Here is a 19,728-nt window from a genome sequence, read left to right on the forward strand (position 1 = left end):
TTGGGATTCCTGTACACCTTTCCTCCCTTCCCTCTCCTGCCCAGAGTGCTGAAAAAGTTTGAGAGACTGGACCCAAATCTTCCTAGTGGCTCCAGACTGGCAGAGGAAAGTGTGGTGCCTTGAACTTCTTGCCATGAGCACGTCATCTGATTTTGGATGCCCCTTTGGGAGGGCCACCTGCCACTGCAGCAGTCTTTCACCAGAGCCTGCACCCCTATGCGTGGAGACTTAGCAGCATCAGTTGATTGCTTTTGGTCTCCCTCCAAAAGGGGATAATGTCATCCTGGCAGCCAAGCATCCATCGACCAAACTAGTTTATTCAGGTCACAGTGGTTTTGTTTATTGTCTGCTGGTCATGTTGTAACATTGCACCCCTGAACACAGTTATTGAATGTTCTTCTGTTTTGTCAATAGCCCTGCAAGGCGTTGCTGTGTCAAGTTATCTTTCTGCCCTTTCATCCTTCTTACGTTTTCCAGATCAGCCTTCCCTCTTCAAATCACCTTCACCAGCAGTGGAACAAAGTGCTAAACCATTGGTGATCTATACTGTGTCTTCTTGCAAAAACCCACTGACCAGCTGGGAGAGGTTTCCCATAGAGCTTGCAGATCGGACCACAAAACCAGTTAAGTCACTCCCAATAGACAGGCAACAGCAAGATAGCAAGGTCAACTCCCTGGAGAGGAGGGGGAGCAATCCTATGATCAGGATGGCCCAAAAGGAAGTTAACCACCTGTGGTGGGCCCTTAAAAGGTCACCCAATTGGTCTTACTATCCCGAATATTCTAAGGGCCTCTAGGGAAAAATAAATAAGGTAGAATGGCAACTCCAGAGGGAATCCCAGAATTCATTCTTGGCTAAGCTGCTACACGACATATAAGAAAACAACTCTACTGACTTTTGGTGAGCTGTAAACATGATCGGCAGAACCGTTCTGAGTGGCCCTGTCCAATATCCCTGAGACCTCCTGGTGTCAATTCTTGAGCAGTCACTACAACCTATGGCCTCTGGAGGAACAACACAGGCGCAAACTAGACAACTGGGACCGGGAAAACTCATCACAAACCTCACCAAGGGAGAGGGCCCTAGTCTCAGCCTGGTTCACATTTAGCCCCTGCGACGTACAGAGGCAAATTGACCAGGGCTGCAGGGAAAGTGCATCAGGCCCGAATGGCATTCCTCCAGTGATCTACAAGGAGGATCCATTGTTCTGGGCAGCTCAACTTGTCCCAGTCTTAAATACTGCCATTCTGCTCGACCGCATCCCCCGCTCATGGGGTCTATCCACACAAAAATACACAAGGGGGAGAGGGAGGGACAAGGGCAACCCTGGAAACAACCGCCTAATTGCTTTATTCGATAATGAAGCAAAATACTCTGCTGGAGTTCTATGGAGGAACTACAACATTGGGCTGCGGCACGTTCCATTATTCCTGCAAATCAAACCTGTGTCACTAAACAAGCAGGGAACGCAGCCAACATTATGGGCTTTTGATGCTGACCGATGTCACAAAAACAAAAAAAAAAACTATTATTGATTTAAAAACTGCTTTCTACATGCTGGATCGGGGCAGGCTCTGGAGGAAACTGGCAAATCTACACAATCCACATGGTTTGTTAAGAGCCCTGTAAACACTACATACAGATTCATGGATAAGGATCAAGGTAGGGGACGGCTCCCACTTAAATAGGAAAATCAAAACTACGCAAGGCTTGAAACAGGGATTTCTTGGCCCCAACTTTGTTCAATTGATTCTTGGCTGACTTCACGCCCTCACTAAATGAGATGAACTCACCCGCCCAAATTGGGGTTTTTTCCTGCTGTCAAACCTACTTTGTGCAGATGATTTAGTCCTTGCAAGTAGAACTAAGGTCAGGCTACAGCGTTTGTTGAACGAAATCCTGGCCTATTCCTAAAATAAAGGCCTGACCATTAATAGAAAAAAATTAAAACACTAACACTGCAAGGCAAAACTGCACAGAAGCACACATGGTGCCTGGGGGATGAAAAAATCGAAATGGTAAAAAGCTTCAAGTACCTCAGTTTACTTTATTTGACATGGAAGTTTTAATGACCAACTGGAGGAAATTGGAATGAAGCGCAATGCCTTGGCCTTTCGGGCTGTCTTTGTATAACAGGCTAAATGGCCCTTTCTTGCAGGTAGCACAAGCCAAGATGCTTCCCACCCCGACATAGGGGAGCAAGGCACTCGGGGGCAGGATAAGCGCCACTCTGGGGAGAATGGTCCTAAAAATACACAGGTCAATTTTGAAACTTCCTCTGAATACATCACCTGCACAAATAAGGTTGGAATTTGGCATTCCTAAACAATCAATGGCTCGGAAGGCGGCGTTTGTGTCCTGTTGTCACAAGTTCAGGATGACTCCAGAAGGCTTCCTGGGTAGCCACCTATGGCAGGAACTGGATTCTGAGTTGAGTTCCCCAGCACAAGTCTATCTAAACCAGGCTCAGACTTCACACTGCTTGGGATTTAAATCTTAGCCACCGGGAACTCAAACTGACCAAATCCAGTGTATAGCTGTTATCTATGCTTGAGTTTAAAATTTAAACTGTCTAAACGCAGCCATGGGTGGATGGCACTTCAAAATTTTACCAGGCTAAAGCCTCTGGCTACCTAGGAGAAGCCTAAGATTTATGTTGGTTATGCATGCAAGAACTGGAGAACATCGTTCACGTATTATGCCTTTGCTGCACAAGTATGGAGGACCAACGTGAGCTTTTGTGCAGGAAGTTGGGAAACCAGAGCATAATGTCCTGCAGTAATGCTATGCTGGCTTGCTTCGGCCCCAGGGGCATCAGCTTGAACTGTGCCATTATCAAATTTCTATAAAGATTTGAAAAGAGGACTGCGGGTAAGGAGCCAGCAGCCGCAGAGAAGCAGGAACATCTGAAAAGTCATTATCTAGCACTTAACCTCAAACTCTTAATCACCCGCTGCAAGGGTCAATCCAAAAGCCCAATCCTCGAAAGAGACAAATAAAATCAGGTGCTATTATTGGTCTTAAAAAAAAGTTTTAAGAACCGATAACACATTTTAACACTTTTTTGGCCTATTTAATGCTCTTATCTGTATAGATCTTAAATTTTACTGCTAAAGTAACCTAAATCTTTTTTAAATGGGATTACATTAACCATACTGTTGAGAAACAGACTGCATACTGCTTTGCACAGGCGTTTTTACATGCTTTGTATTCCAATTGTTTTTATTAATCCTGCAATAAAGATTTAGATACTTACCTTGTTTTGACACGTTTTTTTGAAGTGGTTGATCCATATGTGCTCACCTATAACTTATGTGATAACGTATTAGGACCTAGTTTGGTTCTCACCTGCCTCGCGTGCACTCCTTTAAAGCCTATGCAGTTGTCCTCCTTGCCTGCTCACCATCCAAACAACACTGCTCATCACTAACATTTACCAGACGAGTGAGTAAACTTCAAGCATGGTCTGTAGCACCATGTAATACATCTTTCTTCCCAGACAAGCTAGTCCCCGGATGAAAGCCACATTCCTGCCTCGGGTAGTCATGCCTTTCCAGATAGGGAGGTCCATCACTTTGCCAGCTTTCTATGCACTACTTCATCCATCTGAAGGGGAAGAATGGCTCTGTCTCCTCGACCCTAAAAATGTGCTTAGCTTTTGCTTAGATCGAACCACTGATTGCCGGCTGGATGGCCAAATCTTTTTTTGGTGCTATGTTGCTAAGAAAAGTAGAGTGGTGCAAACGAGCAATATCTCTTAGTGGCTTGTGTTATGAATTAAGATCTGATAGGGGCTGGCTAAAAAGCAGCACCCAGAAGGCTTGTGTGCGCTCGTTTTAACAGAACAAAGGCTGCTACCACTGCATTGGCAGGTGATGTACCAGTAGTGGACATTCGCCAATCCAATATTTGGGCAAACCCGCCAAACGTTCACAAAACATCTGCACCCTGCCATTTTGATTTCTAGGAGCTTTGACCAATACTAGTTAGAAGCTGACGTCCGCATGTGGAGGTGGAGCAGATATAGTGGCCTGATGTCCCATTTGGGGCGGGACAGATCAGATTCGGAGCCACACAGCAACTACAGACTCAGGAAATTGCTACAAAAGATTCCGGATCCTGTCTGGCAACTAGGGAAATTTACAAGGTGTGGAATCTGCAGTTAGGTAGAGAGTCTACAAGAAATTGCGATACCAAAGGTAAGTAACTTGTTTATCTGATACACATCTAGCTGCAGATTCCTTACCTTTGAATTTCCCAGGTGTGAGGCTGGATCCGGAAACTTTTGCTGGGCAATACTCCTTGCGCGCGATGTCTGGTGGCTCCATTCGGCTCCGCGTGACGTTGATGGCATCGGTAGCGTCAGTTAGGACGTCACGGCGCCTACATAGGCGCCACCCAGGCTCGTGGACGTCAGTTCTTTTCTTTCCGTGCCAGTTAAGCGCCGATCTGGGAAGAGCTACCCCTCTGCCACTTTTTGACAGGTTATTTTTTTGTCAATATTTTTGACTCTTCGTGTGCAAGGGATGTCGGATAGGAAGACCTGTTTTAAACCGTGCGGGACTTGTTCCTGCACGATGTCGGTTACCGATCCACAGCCCGTATGTCTGTGGTGTCTTGAACGCAACCACAATTCGAAGTAGTGTTCAGACTGCCGGGGGATAGATCTCTAGACGTTGAGGGAGCGAGTGTTGAAGTGACTTGCGTCCCGGCAGTCAACACCGTTAAGCGAGACTCTGAGGAGGTCACAATCCCGTTCGAAGAAGAGGTTGTTGCGGGATATTTCACGGAGCCCTAAGTCCTATTCCTCCCATTCGAGGTCATCTGGACACTCAGCGAAGAGGCACAAGAAGAAGTCCAAGCGCACTTCGACTTCAACTCAACTGACGTCCATTGTCAAAAGACATGAGGAGCACCGACGCTCTAGTCACGGTTCTGCGGAGACGGAGCCAGTAGACTTCGCGCCTCCCTCCATTTCCGGGGCCGTAGAGCGACTCCCGCTCAAATTAAGGATTTTTATGAAGCCATGCGCTGCATATTTGATCGGAACTACCCCATTGGTGAGCCTTCTGTCTAACCCGAAATCGGTGCTAGCGGCTTTGCCGGCAGCTGTAGATGGCGCAAGCCCCATCCTCATCCCTAACGACACGGAGCCGGAACTGCGTTGTACGACGCCGATTCGGACGTCGACAGAACTCATAGGTTCTATGTTGTCGCCTGAGTACTTTTTGGACGTGCTAGGCTCAGGAGAGGAATGGGAGGAGTCTGGAGACCCTCTAGAGAACCAGGATGTCTCTGAGGAGACAATAGACTGGTAGGGGGAACTTGGGGAAGCCAGTGGTCTGGATAACTCCCCAGACTCTGTCATGCTCTCTCCACCTACTGTGGCTACGGAGGAGGGGGCGTCCTATGCTATGGTGGTTAAGAGGGCAGCTGAGGTCCTAGGACTGGAACTGCCCTCAGTGCAGGTCAGGTCTAATCTCCTTTCCGAAGTGCTTCAACCTGGGTCTTCCACATCTGAACCCCTTGTGCCCTTTAATGAGGCACTTACGGATGTCCTGCTAGGAATTTGGTCCAAACCTAACTCGGCACGGAACAGGATGATTGCACGCCGCCACCACCCGGCACCGGGCGACCCAAAGTTTCTCAGCCAACACCCCACCCCAGAAAGCTTGGTGGTGCAGGCCTCTACTTCCCACAGCGCATTCCCTTCCGCCCCTCCGGATAGGGAATCCAAGAGACTGGACTCATTTGGGAAGATGATTATTTCTTCCTCCAGTCTAGCATTGCGGTTGGTGAATACCGCATGCTAATTGGGCCGTTTCTCCCACTCTCTTTGGGAGAGAGTTGCGCTGGTGCTGCCACAATTCCCGGAGCAGGCCCGGGCTGTGCTCTCCCAAGCTGTCAAGGACGGGAGAGATGCGGCAAAATTCACCATACAGTGTGGTTTGGTGGATACGACTGATTCGCTGGGCAGGTCTATTTCAACGACGGTTGTCTTGAGGTGCCACGGCTGGCTTCGCACAATTGGCTTCTCAGGGGATGTGCAAGCCAATTTGATGGACATGTTTTTTGATGAAACCCGCCTTTTTGGGGCAAAAGGTAGACTCTGCCGTGGTCAGGTTCAAGGACTCTTGAGCTACGGCCAGATCCTTGGGCCTCTCCTCCACTCCTCGTGGCCAGTCTTCCTTTCGCGGCAACGGAAGGGGTTTCCAGCCATGTCAGCTATATCCTAGCCACCGTCCTGCATAGACTGCCCAAGCCGTGCGTGGACGTGGACGTGGTACATTCCGTCCTCGGACTGGAGGCCAGAAGTAGTCTACCACACTGCCCCCGGCAGCAGCAGCAGCCTCCAAGCACTCCTAGGCTGATTCTGCAGGACCACACTACTCCAGTGGGTGGGAGAGTTCGTCATCATCTCCCCCGCTGGAGATCTATAACAGACAACTGGGTCTTGCAGATTGTCCAGGAGGGCTATTCTCTTCCTTTCCTTTGTTTTCCTCCGACTATTCCATCGAGTCAGGAACGGCTGGGGAAGGATCACATAAAGCTGCTCCAAGAGTAAGTTACAGCTCTTTTGGCAAAAGGGGCTATAGAAAGGGTTGCAGTTTCAGAAGTAGGCAGTGGCTGTTATTCCCGCTACTTTCTGAATCCGAAGAACAACAAGGGGCTTCAGCCCATTTTGGATCTTCGAACCGTCAATCTCTTCCTCAAAATGGAGAAATTCAAAATGCTCACATTGGCTCAGGTCTCGTCTGCCTTAGACAAAGTAGAATGGATGGTAGCGTTGGACCTGCAGGATGCGTATTTTCACATTCCCATCCTGCCGGGCCACAGGCATTACCCTGCGGTTCAAGGTAGGCCATGAGCACTTTGTTTACCATTCTCCCCTTCAGCCTTACCAGTGCCCCTCGGGTGCTCACCAAGGTGATGGCGGTGTTTGCAGCTGGTTACCTCAACGACTGGTTGTTGAAGCCGTCCTCGCCCAGGCAATTGTCTCCCACCTTCAGACTACGGCGGACCTCCTGCATTCGCTGGGGTTCTCTGTAAACGTGCCAAAGTCACACCTGACTCCTTCTCAGATGTCCTTTTCATCGGAGCTGTTGTGGACACAGTACAGTTTCGGGCTTATTCTCCCAAGCAGCGAGTCCAGGGTATTCAGGTTATGAGTCCTTTATTTCAGCCTCTATCCTGGAATTTGGTGAGGTTGACTCTGAGGCTGTTGGGCCTCATGGCATGCTGCATCCGGTTGGTAAGACATGCCAGATGCCGTATGCGGGCTCTGCAGTGGGACTTGAAGTTCCAATGGGCACAGCATGAGGGAAATCTCACCAACGTAGTTCAGATCTCTGAAGGAACTGCGAAGGATCTGCAGTGGTGGTTAACGAGCCGAGATTGTGTCAAAGGCAGACCTTTCTCCCTTCCCCAACCTCACCTCACAATCGTGACGGATGCGTCACTTCTGGGATGGGGCTGCCACTTGGGGGAGATGAAGATCAGGGGTCACTGATCTCTGGCCGAGACGGAGCTCCACATAAACATGTTGGAGCTCCGAGCGATTCGCTTGGCATTGAAAGCATTTCTTCTTTCTGTCAAGGGGAAGTTGGTGCAGGTGTTCACGGACAACACCACCGCCATGTGGTACTGCGATAAGCAAGGCGAGGTAGCGTCATGGATCCATTATCATAGGCCCTGTGTCTCTGGACATGGCTGGAACATCAGAGCATAACCCTGGTGGTTCAACACCTGGCAGGTTCTCTGAACGCCAGGGCAGACTATCTCAGCCTTCAATGCCAGCGGATCACGAATGATGTCTCCAGTCAGAGGTGGTGCAGGGACTCTTTCAGCATTGGGGAGAACTTTGGTTGGATTTGTTAGCCTCCGAAGAGAACGCGCAATGTCAGCAGTACTGCGCGCTGGAGTTTCCAAGGCGGCTATCGCTTGGTGACTCATTTTGTCGCTGGTGGAGCTCAGGCTTGTTGTACGCCTTTCCGCCCATACCACTCCTGCCCAGGGTTCTGAAGATCAGGAGCGACCTGGCCCAAGTCATCCTTGTGGCGCCGGACTGGGTAAGGAGAGTCTGCTATCCAGAGCTTCTGAGCATGAGTGTCGATTCCTCCATCACAGCAGCAGGGAAGGTTTCTCCACCCAAACCTGTCAACTCTGCGCCGCCATGCGTGGAGATTGAGCGGCAGCAGTTGATTGCTTTTGACCTTCCTCCCGAGGTCTTAATGTTATTCAGGCAGCCCTCCACTAAGTCTTTATAAGCCTGCCATTGGCAGAAATTTGCATTATACTGTACAGAAAGGTCTATTGACCCTCTTTCTGCTCCTCCTTATACTGTCCTTTTGTTCATTCTGACCCTCGCCCAGCAGGGCTCTGCTTTGGGAACTCTCAAGGGTTACCTTTCTGCTCTGTCTGCTTTTTTGTGGCTGCCAGACCAGCCTTCTCTTTTTAAATCTCCTGTTGTAAAAAGATTTCTGAAAGGGCTGGTTCACTTGTTTCCACAGACGCCCTTTATTATGCCACAATGGGACCTTAATTTGTTCCTCACTTATTTGATGTGCGCTCCTTTTGAGCCTTTACACAACTGTCCCCATCCGCTGTTGACCATCAAAACAGCCGCCTTAGTGGTGAGTACATCGGCCCGGAGGGTGAGTGAGTTACAGGCGTTATCCAGCTCACCTCCTTATTTTATGTCTTTTCCGTACAAGGTGGTGCTTCGCCCCAGGGCTTCTTTTTTACCAAATGTTGTGACCCCGTTCCATCTGAGTCCGCCATTACATCTGGGTCAGTTCATCACTTTGCCCACCTTTTTTGCTCCCCCACATCCCTCTAAGGAAGAGGAGCGTCTCCACTGACTCGACCCAAAAAGAGCGTTGTCGTTCTACCTTGACCGCACAAATGAGTTCCGGGTGGATGACCAACTCTTTGTGGGGTATGTGGGAGCAAAGAAGGGAAAGGCAGTGCAGTAAAGAACCATATCTTTCTGGGTTGTTCTCTGCATTAAAATCTGGTATGCCATGGCGAAGAAGCGGCCCCCTGAGGGATTATGGGCCCATTCCACCAGGTTAAAAGCTGCGTCTACAGCTTTGGCTCGTGGTGTTCCTGTTCAAGACATCTGTTACGCAGCGACATGGGCATCATTGCACACGTTCGCAGAACATTATTGCCTTGATGGTCAAGTGTGCAGGGACAGGCACTTTGCCCGCTCAGTTCTGCAAGACTTTTTAGTCTAGTCCATGAGTCCGCAACCCGCCGCCGGGATGGTATGGCTTGGGTATGTGAGTCAAAGGTAAGGAATGTGCAGCTAGAAGTCTCTATCAGATGAACAAGTTACTTACCTTTGGTAACGCATTATCTGGTAGAGACTCTATCTTGCTGCAGATTCCTTACAGCCCCACCCATGCCCTTCACGCTTTGCGGACTGATGTTGTAGGACTAGGGTTTCTCCCCTTTCAAGGCCCTAGTTTTGCACACATTTACGTCAGTCTCTTTGTGGCTCTGCGCTTCTGGTGTCCGTGCACCTGGGTGGCGCCTATGTAGGCACCGTGACGTCATCAACGTCATGCGGAGCCGAATGGAGCCACCCAACTTCGCGCACAAGGGGTATTGCTCAGCAAAAATGTTCTGATCCAGCCTGACGCTTGGGAAATTCAAAGGTAAGGAATCTGCAGCTAGATGGTCTCTACCAGATAATGCATTGCTGAAGATAAGTAACTTGTTCGTTATGCAGAAAGTTGCGGCTTTTGAAAAGACCTAATCAATGGAGAAGGGTTCAGAATGTGCCTTTAAGCCTTACATTTAGGACAATTGAATTCTTTGACTGAGTAGTTGGATGGTTCTAATCTGTGAAATAAGCATTTTCCTGAAGCTTCGGAATACCCAGCCTAATTGATTTTCCAGTAAATGTTTTTCCTGTACGTTTTCTCTTTAGGTTTTGGCTCATAAACCAGCATGAAACCTGCATTGTGCCTCATATCACCACCTGTGAGCAGCAAGCAGATAGTGTTGCTCAATATCAGTGTCCCTTACCTAGGTACAGTAGTACATGGTTGTCTTGCACAGTATTCCAAACCTTTCTGCTGCACTTGGTTGGAGAGGTGTACTGGTCTTTCCTATTTTAACTAGCATCTCATTGTACACACAGCATTTGCTGTTATTGAAGCTGCACTCACCATTTTTATTTGCTGCACTTTTCACTTTGGGCTTTGGATAACTTGTTTTAATTCACTTTTCTCCAGTTTTTCTTGCGTCATGATCATTAGTGGCCTTTATTCATATCAATCCTGTTGAATACAAATGCGAAGTTATAATTTTTAGGTTTACAGTTTCATTGTACATTTTACTTTGCCATCAAGGACCTCTGGGTGCTAAATGTTCAGTCTGAAATCTCCATTATGGTGAATTGCTTAGCCTTTTTTAACTTCATATCCAGGTTGTCTGCAATGAGGTCCAGATTTGCTAGGGTGTATGCTATTCTGTGTTGAAGGTACTAGCTTTGACCTTTTCGGGGTGAATTTTAAATCTTATAAATACTTGCTTTCCTGAATCTGTGTGCGCAACTTAAACCGTTGAGCCGAAGATCAGATTCCTACGTCCACTTGAGGCTTGACAAAACTGCCTCTGGTGCATCTTAAGTGATACTACTTGCATAGGATTTGGATACCACACTTTCGAAGAGGATACAAGTTCCATATATTGCTTACTTGAGTGCCTACTGTGGTGCCAGTTTCTAAAAAAAAAAAGTTTTTTCTTCCTCTTCATGAGTGCCAGGTGGTGCTTACCAGTCAGCAGCAGCATCTCCAAGCTTCAATAGAAATAATTTCCAAACAACTGTCACCACATGTCTGTGACATCCTTTTTTCTGCACCACTGCAGATGCAAGATCCAAAGCGTTTTTGGTTTCTCCTAGAGTTTTTTTCAAACAATTAATTGCTATCAATGTTTTTCGTATGTCACCACCTAAGTGTTAAGGCTGCATGCCTTGTAAATTGTGCTAGGTCACATGTTGATCCCACACCCTTGTGCATTTGGTACCTGGGATAGAATCACCATTCAGTGTCATGTGACCGTTGTAAAAATAAAAATGCATTGAGGGACAGGGAAGCCTAACTCTTTGGCATCATTGAAGAAATCAGAAATTCTTATAAGGTCCTGGACTGGGTCTCGTTTGATATCCAGTACTTCTTTTTGAAACCCAATTTATAATGAAGGTAAGAAAGGGCTCTTGTTCTCCACATCACAGAAAAAAAAGAAAACCCTCCTTGGTCAACCACCTCCCAACATCACAATTGTCTTTTTTCAACCCTACAAAGGTTGGGTGTCCGAAAAAGATAGGCATGGTAACGTTTGCTCCAACTTTTCCACTGGTTTTCCAACCACAAAACCTTTACGTTGTCAGACAAAAAGAATCCTCCATTGCATGTTGCTCATCAGGTTGTAGACTTAAAAGTGGCAGAAAATCGCTTTGGGCCAGTGGGTTCTGCGATTTGTGGTAAAATGAACTCCCTCTATCTTGTGAAGGTACTTCTACCCATTCTGCCCAACTCCCTCCGAAACATTTTGATAATTGACATCTAGTTCTTATTGGAGAAGGGACAGAGGTTTCCTTCTCAGAGGACAGAAAGGTTGACACTTAATATTTATCATTTCCCAACAAGGAGGCTTTCATCACATTCTGGATCCCCAGTTTCAAAATCATTTGGAAATAGAAATTCAAGATGCTGACTTTTCATCTGGTTATGTTTGCACTGGTAGGATTGGATGGTGTCTGTGCATCTCTAGCATAACCATAATCCGATTTAGACATCTACCTGCAGACTCATAACCTTGGAACTTCCATGCTGGATCTGGAAGATTTTCCTCAGCAGTACCCCTGCGCTCTGGTAGGTGGCGTCGTGACACCCACGTTGTCAATATAACCACCACTCCAGCGCACTGTCAGTTATTTTCCTTCCGAGCCATCAGCGCTGATCCTTTGAAGAGAGCTACCCCCTGTCGGACAAGTTATTTACCTTTGGTAACACCTTATCTGATAGAGGCATGATCTAGCTTCAGATTCCTTACCTTTGAACTTCCAGGCGTCAGGCTGGATCCGGAGGATTTTTATCAGCAGTATCCCTGTGATCCTGTAGGTGACGTCGGTCGACTCAGCGTGACGCCGTCAGCATAGTGGTCGTCATGATGTCCGTGTCGTCAATAATTGCCACTCCGGCGTGCTGAATTCAGTACTTTTCACCACTTTCCATGCAAGAAGCACAAAGCCATGAAGTGACTGACCATGGTGTTAAGAAATGAACATCTAGGACCCTGAAGGGGAACATACCTGACATTTAAAATCAATTCTGCAGTGCTGGGAGGATGGGTGGGTTGGTAAGAAATCTGCAGCTAGATCATGTCTCTACCAGATAAGGCTTTTCTAAAGGTAAGTAACTGGTCCATCTGATAGACATCGAGTCGCAGATTCCTTGCCTTTGAACAGATACCCAAGCAATACCATCCCCAGAGGAAGGTCTGCAAAATGGTTTAGACCAGAAAATCTGGTAAAACAGACTGACCAAATAGGCCTTTTCGGCGCACCTGGAAATCCAGGCAATAGTGTCTGGCGAGCATGTGCAAAGATGACCATGTGCAGTTTGGCATATGTCCACGATGGGAACACCATGCTGGAGAGCTGTGGTGGCCGCCTTCGCCCTGGTGGAGTGGGCTCCAAGCCCTTCAGGGGGATCCTTCTTTGCTAAGGCGTAACACATTTTAATACAGAGGATGACACTTTGGGATATAGTTCTCTTCTGGACAGCACTGCCTTTCTTATCGAATGAAGAGCTGGTCATCCACCCATAACTCCTTAGTTCATCAAGGTAGAATGAATTATGCTCTTTTTGTGTCCTGACGTTCCTCTTCCTTGGAAGGATGCAGGGGTGCCTAGAAGGTAGGAAGCATACCAGACTCTTCTAGATGGTAGGGTGTTACCACCTTAGGCAGAAAGGATGCTCTAGTGCGGAGAGCTCCCATGTCTGGAAAAAACGTCCGGTAAGAAATCTGAGAGGACAGTGCCTGCAGTTCATTCACTCTCCTGGCATCCTGGCAGAGGTTATAGCCACCAAAAAAGCTGTCTTGATGGTGAGCAACTGCAGAGGACAGTTATGCAGTGGCTCAAATGGTGCACAAATCAGTAAAGTGAGCACAAAATTAAGGTCCCACTGTGGCATGATGAAGGTGGAAACAAATGGGTTAACCCCTTCAAAAACATCTGCACTAGAGATTTGAATAGAGAGGGTTGATCAGGCAGCTGAAGAAAAGAAAGGGCCGAAGGGTAGCCATTCAAAGTGCCCAGAGCAGAGCCTACTGGCCAAAGAAAGTAGAAACCGAAGGACTTGAGATAAGAGTAGATGGGGTCGTTGGACCTGTCCGTACAATATTTAAAAAACGTGCTCCATTGGCAGGCGTGCATCAATTTTGTGGAGGGGCACCTGGCTACCAGGATAACCTCACAGACTTCAGGAGGGAGGTCAAAAGCTGCCAACTGTCGCTGCTCAATATCCATGCAAGGAGGCAGTGAATGGACAGGTTTGGGTGGAGAACCCACCCCTGCTGTTGCGACAGAAGACCCTCCGGATGAGGGAGCCTGACTGGAGGATTGATGCTCCTATCTAGAAGCTTGGGATACCAAACTCTCCGTACCCAGTCCGGAGCCACAAGAATAACTTGTACCTAGTCCCTCCTGATAATCTTGAGCATTCAGGGCAGATGTGGTATGGGCAGAAATGCGTATAGGAGGCCTGAGCTCCACTCGCAACAAAAAGCGTTGCCGAGCGAGTGACACCTTGGAAACTCCCAACGCCCAAAACAGCTGACATTATGCGTTCTCTTCTGAGGTGGAAAGATCTAACCAAGGCTCTCCCCAAAGCTGAAAGAGACCTTGTGCCACCTCCCGAAGGAGACTCCATTTGTGATCCTCCAAGGTACCTTTGGCTGAGTTTGTCCGCCCTGGCGTTCAGAGAACCGGCCAGGTGTTGAACCACCAGGAAAATGCCCTGATGTTCTAGCCAAGTCCAGAGACGCAGGGCCTCTTGACAGTCCACAACCCCACTCTGCCCTGTTTGCTGCAATACCACATGGCGGGAGTGTGGTTCGTGAACACCTGCATGAGCCTTTCCTTTATTGATAGTAAAAAGGCTTTCAGTGCCAGCTGGATCGCCCGATGCTCTAACAGATTGATATGGAGCTTGGCTGCTGCCGGAGACCAGAGACCTCCGATGTCCACCTACCCCAGATGGCCACCCCATCCCAGAAGTGACACATCCATCACTACTGTGAGATCTGGGTGGGGAAGGGAGGGAGGTCTGCCCTTGAACCAATCGCGGTTCCTTAGCCACCACTGCAGGCCGTTAGCAGTTCCCTCTGAAATATGGACCAGGTCGGTGAGATTTCCTCGATGCTGGGCCTTTTGGAACTTCAGGTCCCACTGCAGAGCCCGCAAGTGCCACCATGCATGGGTCACTAGCAGGATGCCATGAGGCCCAACACCCTCAGTCATTCACACTGGGATCCATGATAGAGGCTGATACATCAGTATCATAGCCTGAATGTCTTGGACTCGTTGTTCGGGAGGATAGGCCCAAAACTGCACCATGTCCAGAATTGCCCCAATGAAAAGGAGCGTCTGAGAGGGAGTCAGGTTTGACTTTGGCACGTTGATAGTGAACCCCAGCGAATGCAGGAGGTTCACCAAAGCCTGGAGGAGGGAGACAACCGCTTAGGGCGAGGCCGCCTTCAACAACCAATCGTCAAGATGGGAGAAGACTGGAATCCCTGATCTCCGCAGATAGGCTGCGACCGCCGCCATCACCTTTATGAACACCGAGGGTCGCTGGTGAGGTCAGAGGGTAGTACATCTAATTTAAAGTGCTTGTGACCCACTGTGAACCGCGGGTAGCAACGATGGGCCGGCAGGATGGGAATATGAAAATAGGCACCCTGCAAGTCTAGCGTTACTGTCCAGTCTCCTGGGTCCAAAGCAGACAGGACCTGAGCAAGAGTGAGCATCTTGAATTTCACCTTCTTGAGGAAGTAATTGAGGGCTCTGAGGTCTAGGTTAGAACGAAGGCCTCCATCCTTCTTTAGGACCAGGAAGGAGCGAGAATAGCAACCACTGCCTACTTCAGGCCAGGGAACCCTCTCTGTAGCTCCCTTGGCCACGAGAGTTGAGACTTCCTCACTAAGCAAGGCAAGGTAATCCTGTCAGCTGTTCGTACCTTGGAGGCATGGATGAAGGGGTAGTCTAGAAGGGGAGGGAGTAGCCCTGTAGAAAATAGGCCTCAGCTAGGCCTACCAGTGCAAGGGGTTCGCCCTTCTCTGCACAGAGTCCTCAGACTATTGGAAAGAAGTTGGCACAGAAACTGAAATAGAAAATGCAGAGTTTAATAGACCTCATGAGGTGGAACTACATTCAGACAGCACCCTTCGGTATTGAATGAAGTAGCACACTGAACAGCAGGGCCATGGTCCTTTTATACCCACTCAGGGGCTAAAAGAGGACGGTACAAATATACTTGAGAGGAGTTATGCACAGATATGGTCATACAGAAACTGCACAGTCGACAAGTGGGAGGAGTTGACAGTTTGCTAACACTGGTAAACATATCCTGACAGTTACATGATACTAGCAGCTGCAAACTCAACTGGGCATGTGCGGAAGTAGGAGATACTAAATATAGTTTGTTGCTAGGCAGATTACAAGAGCAGTTAACACTAAGGGAGGACAAAGCACATGGTGAGCACATGGCAAACAAAATGGCTGCCAGAAATACAAAATGGATTCTACAACATGGACAAGATAGCCTCTAAATACCAGATGGAATCCGCTAATGCTAATCCAATCGCTGCCAATTTACAACAGACGACCCTTTTAGGATTAGCTGAAGACATCTGTTCCTCTAGGGTAGTCTAAATATGCATCTCTTACATCTATTAACATTATTTCGGACAATTCTTTATTCAACATTTGCTGGGCCTTGATCTCTTCAATATTCCTTTTAACAGGTATACAAGCAGAAATGCAAATGGAGCAAAGCATTGGACCACATTGGATGCATACACAGCATGTAAATAAAACAGTAATAATTATACACAAGATAGTTAATAGCTTCCAGCCCCAAGCAGAAACGAGAGTCCAGAACCATCCAGCTAGAGTCCAAGTACCAGTCTCTGGATGAATTTCTGCAGCAATCTTATGCAGTTTTGATATTGCGTCATATACTGAAGGTGAGTGATCCGGTATGAATACACAACAGCTGCTACCGATGATGCGACATGCACCACCTCGATCAGCCAGAACAACATCTAGAACCATTCGATTCTGGAGAGCTACTATCCTTGCAATTTGCAGCTCCTCTGTAATATTTCCAAGCGCCAAGGCTGTCTGATTGGTAACAGCTTCCACAACTCTAGTCAATCGTCTAATTTTCCTACTGTTTAATGCAGCTCCCACAAAGAAGAACAAACCCAGATTAAAATCAACATACTGTTGTAGAGTGGTATCTGTTTGGTCTACTTCGTCAACACTTATTGTCCTCTTATATCTGTTCTTAGAGATATCAGTAAATAACTTAAAGTCTCGGTGGTAGGATGCAGGTGCCAGAAACACAGGGGGCAATAGAAAAGATATATAGCATACGCCTGACCATCCAACAGGTAGGTGATAATATCCGTGGCTACCACAGATAAAGTAAGTATTGGGTGAGGCTATGAAAGTGCTATTATTTGTACCCTCAATAGGCAGAATCACAGTACATTCACTTTTCCCCACTGGAATTCTTCCAACACTGCGCACACATAAATCTGCTTTAGCTCTAGTAACAGAAATCACAAATTGTTTATTACTAGGAAAAGTTCTCATATTTGTGAAAATATATGGCGTTGAAATATTGTCCGGTTGATACTCTTCCCATTCCCATTTAGTCCCGTTGGCTTGAGGATAGCCATCTTTGTCTTGGTAGCATACTTTATTGAGGCGAAAAAGAAGCCCGCCTACTGTACGTTTCCTGGATGCAAACAAAAGCGCATACCAAGCTTGACAAGAACCATTATGAGAAAAGAGAAGAGGAATAAAAGGTGTTCCTCCTTTCTTCTGATGTGCAGGTATCATCCCACACACCCAACAGTTGGTAGTATTTGTGGCATTGTGAGTATGATGCAACATCTGAATGAAGGTATTATTCAAGTAGGATTGTCGATGCTTCCGTTCATGATAGGGAAGCGTGAAGTAGTGGTGTTCAACTGGTACCGGAGTAGTGGCAATCAAAAGTTCTCGGGCAGGAGCCACCTTCTCAACGAACCAGGTTATTAGTGCTACAGCCACCATAGCAACAACAAACCCCATAGTACAATGATCTTCCTCTTAGAAACAGTGGATCTCATTGTGGACATGATCAGCTTATTTGTCAAAACAACCGTTGGAGCTCTTATCCCTGGGCAGCCGTTGATTTCTTCACCGAGGGTCAAGACGGGTGTCGCTACACTACACAGAACTGATCCCCCCCCCTTGCCACATCGGCATTCCGTTTCACTAACCCAGGGAGGTTGCTCAACCAGTCTTTTTCGACGATGCAGGCTCTTTCCGTGGTCTCAGTTGGTATCGGGATACTCCAGGAATCGTGTGGTCCGGGAAGACTTCCTCAGGTTCGTCAGGTGATATGGCCTGGCCTTTCTCTGTATCCAAGATGTCCCGATGGTCGATCAAAGCAACAGGATCCACCAAGGTAGACGGCACTTTCTTGCAGTGGGTGGAGTGCACCCAATTCCTCCTATTCGTCACTCGAACCGCAGTTCTCGTCGATAGGAGCACCTGCTCCGGGCCGCGCCACCTCGGTTCCAAGCTGCTCGACCTCTGGAACGATTTGATCATCACCTGATCTCCAGGCCGGAGTCCATGGCCTTCACCTGCAGACCTGTCCGGAAGAGCTTTTGAACCTGTTGATGAATAGAGACCAAACTGTCAGTCAATTGTGCTAAATAGTCACTCATCAATACACACGGTACGTCGTGTAGGGGACGTGGCTTAGGAATTCCCCAAATGTTCATAGGCCTGCCAAACACCACCTCATAGGGAGTAAGGCCAGACCGCGAATGTGGCACTGATCTAATGGACAACAGTGCCAAAGGTAACGCGTCTGGCCATTTCAGGGATGTGGAGGCTAGTATTTTCTCCAATTTTAATTTAAGTGTGGCGTTATACCTCTCCACTAACCCTGCTGATTGTGGATGAAAGGCGGCGTGGAACTTTTGTTTTATTCCTAACCCCTTCAAGACATATTCGACAACTTGCCCAATGAAATGGGGACCGTTATCACTCCATAAAAATTTACAAACACCAAATCTAGGAATAAATTCCTTCAAAAGCACCTTTGCAGTGGTGAGAGCTGTATTGTCCTTCGTAGGGTATGCCTCAATCCACTTACTGAAGGCGCATACCACTACTAGGACATACTTTAAGTTATTACAGCGCTCGAGCTGGATGTAATCCATTTGCAAGACTTCAAAAGGTGCAGTTGGCGTAGCAAACCCTCCTGTTGGAGTTTGTGTCCCTTTCCCAGGGTTATGCTGAAGACAAATCAGACAGGACTGTACCATCTTTTTAGCTGTGCCGGCAATTTCTGGATGCTCCCAAACTTGCGTAAGCAATTTCGTTATCGAGGAGGCTCCAACATGTGCCGGCCCATGTGCCATATGAATCATAGGTTGTAAATAAGCTGTCGGCAATCTCCACTTACTCATCTCTTTATTCCTCCAACAGCCCTCATCATCCAATGTTCCTTCCTTGGACCATTGCTCAATTTCTTCTGCAGAAGCAGATCTCTGCATATCTAGCACTTCCTGCCTGGTATCATGCCAGCGTTCAGCTTGTGACTTTACTACATACATGGACGTGGTGCTTCGCTGCATGGCAGTTTCACGGGCTGTTTGCTCTGCAAAAGGATTGCCTCGCCCTATCTTATCAACTATTTTCTTATGTGCGCTACATTTAACAATCGCTATTCTCTTCGGGTATGTTAAAGCAGTCAAGAGATTATGCACTAATTCTCCATGCATTATCTGCACCCCATGGGATGTAAGAAAACCCCTCTCCTTCCAGAGTAGCCCAAAATCATGAGCCACTCCGAAGGCATAGCGACTGTCTGTATAAATGTTCACAGATAAGTCAGTACTGAGTTCACACGCTCGTGTCAATGCTATTAGCTCAGCTGCCTGAGCTGACTTCTGTGGGATACGAGCTGTCTCAACTACCGTCTGAAGTGTTGTAATTGCATATGCAGCTGACGTTGTACCATCTGGTAACTTCAAACAGGACCCATCAACCCATAGCTCCCCATCGACACTTAAAAGGGGCGTGTCTTGTAAATCAACACGACCCTTTGTCTGTTCCTCAGTAAGGAATATACAATCATGAGACTCCTGTGACTGAGCCTGAGTCACCGGGTATGGCAACAAAGTGGCTGGGTTTAATGTCGCACATCTCTTTAGTGTAATGTGAGGGGCCAACAATGTCAATTCATATCCTGTCAGACGAGCGCTAGTTAAATGTTGCGTCTTCGTCGGATTTAAAAGGGCATCAACCGCATGGGGCACTAGCACCAACAGCTTATGTGACAAAACTATCCCTTCACTCTGACGTATTGACACAGCTGTTGCTGCAACTGAACGGAAACACCCAGGTAACGCAC

At 47.6% G+C, this 19,728-nt stretch overlaps 1 protein-coding gene across 2 annotated transcripts in view; it reads left to right on the top strand.

Annotated features, from left to right (window-relative positions):
- The window catches only part of PARN (poly(A)-specific ribonuclease), an 806,720-nt gene that overhangs the window by 645,551 nt on the left and 141,441 nt on the right, over positions 1-19,728 (top strand). Inside the window, exon 23 of one of the 2 annotated variants that reach the window (XM_085628287.1) lies at positions 9,939-10,040. The exons of the other annotated variant lie outside the window; for it this stretch is intronic. Within the exon in view, the coding sequence (XP_085484413.1) occupies positions 9,939-10,040 (102 nt within the window). The remainder of the gene's footprint in view (positions 1-9,938; positions 10,041-19,728) is intronic. 2 annotated transcript variants of the gene reach the window in all.

The sequence above is a fragment of the Triturus cristatus genome, chromosome 10 (genome assembly GCF_964204655.1).
Source record: "Triturus cristatus chromosome 10, aTriCri1.1, whole genome shotgun sequence".
NCBI lineage: Eukaryota > Metazoa > Chordata > Amphibia > Caudata > Salamandridae > Triturus > Triturus cristatus.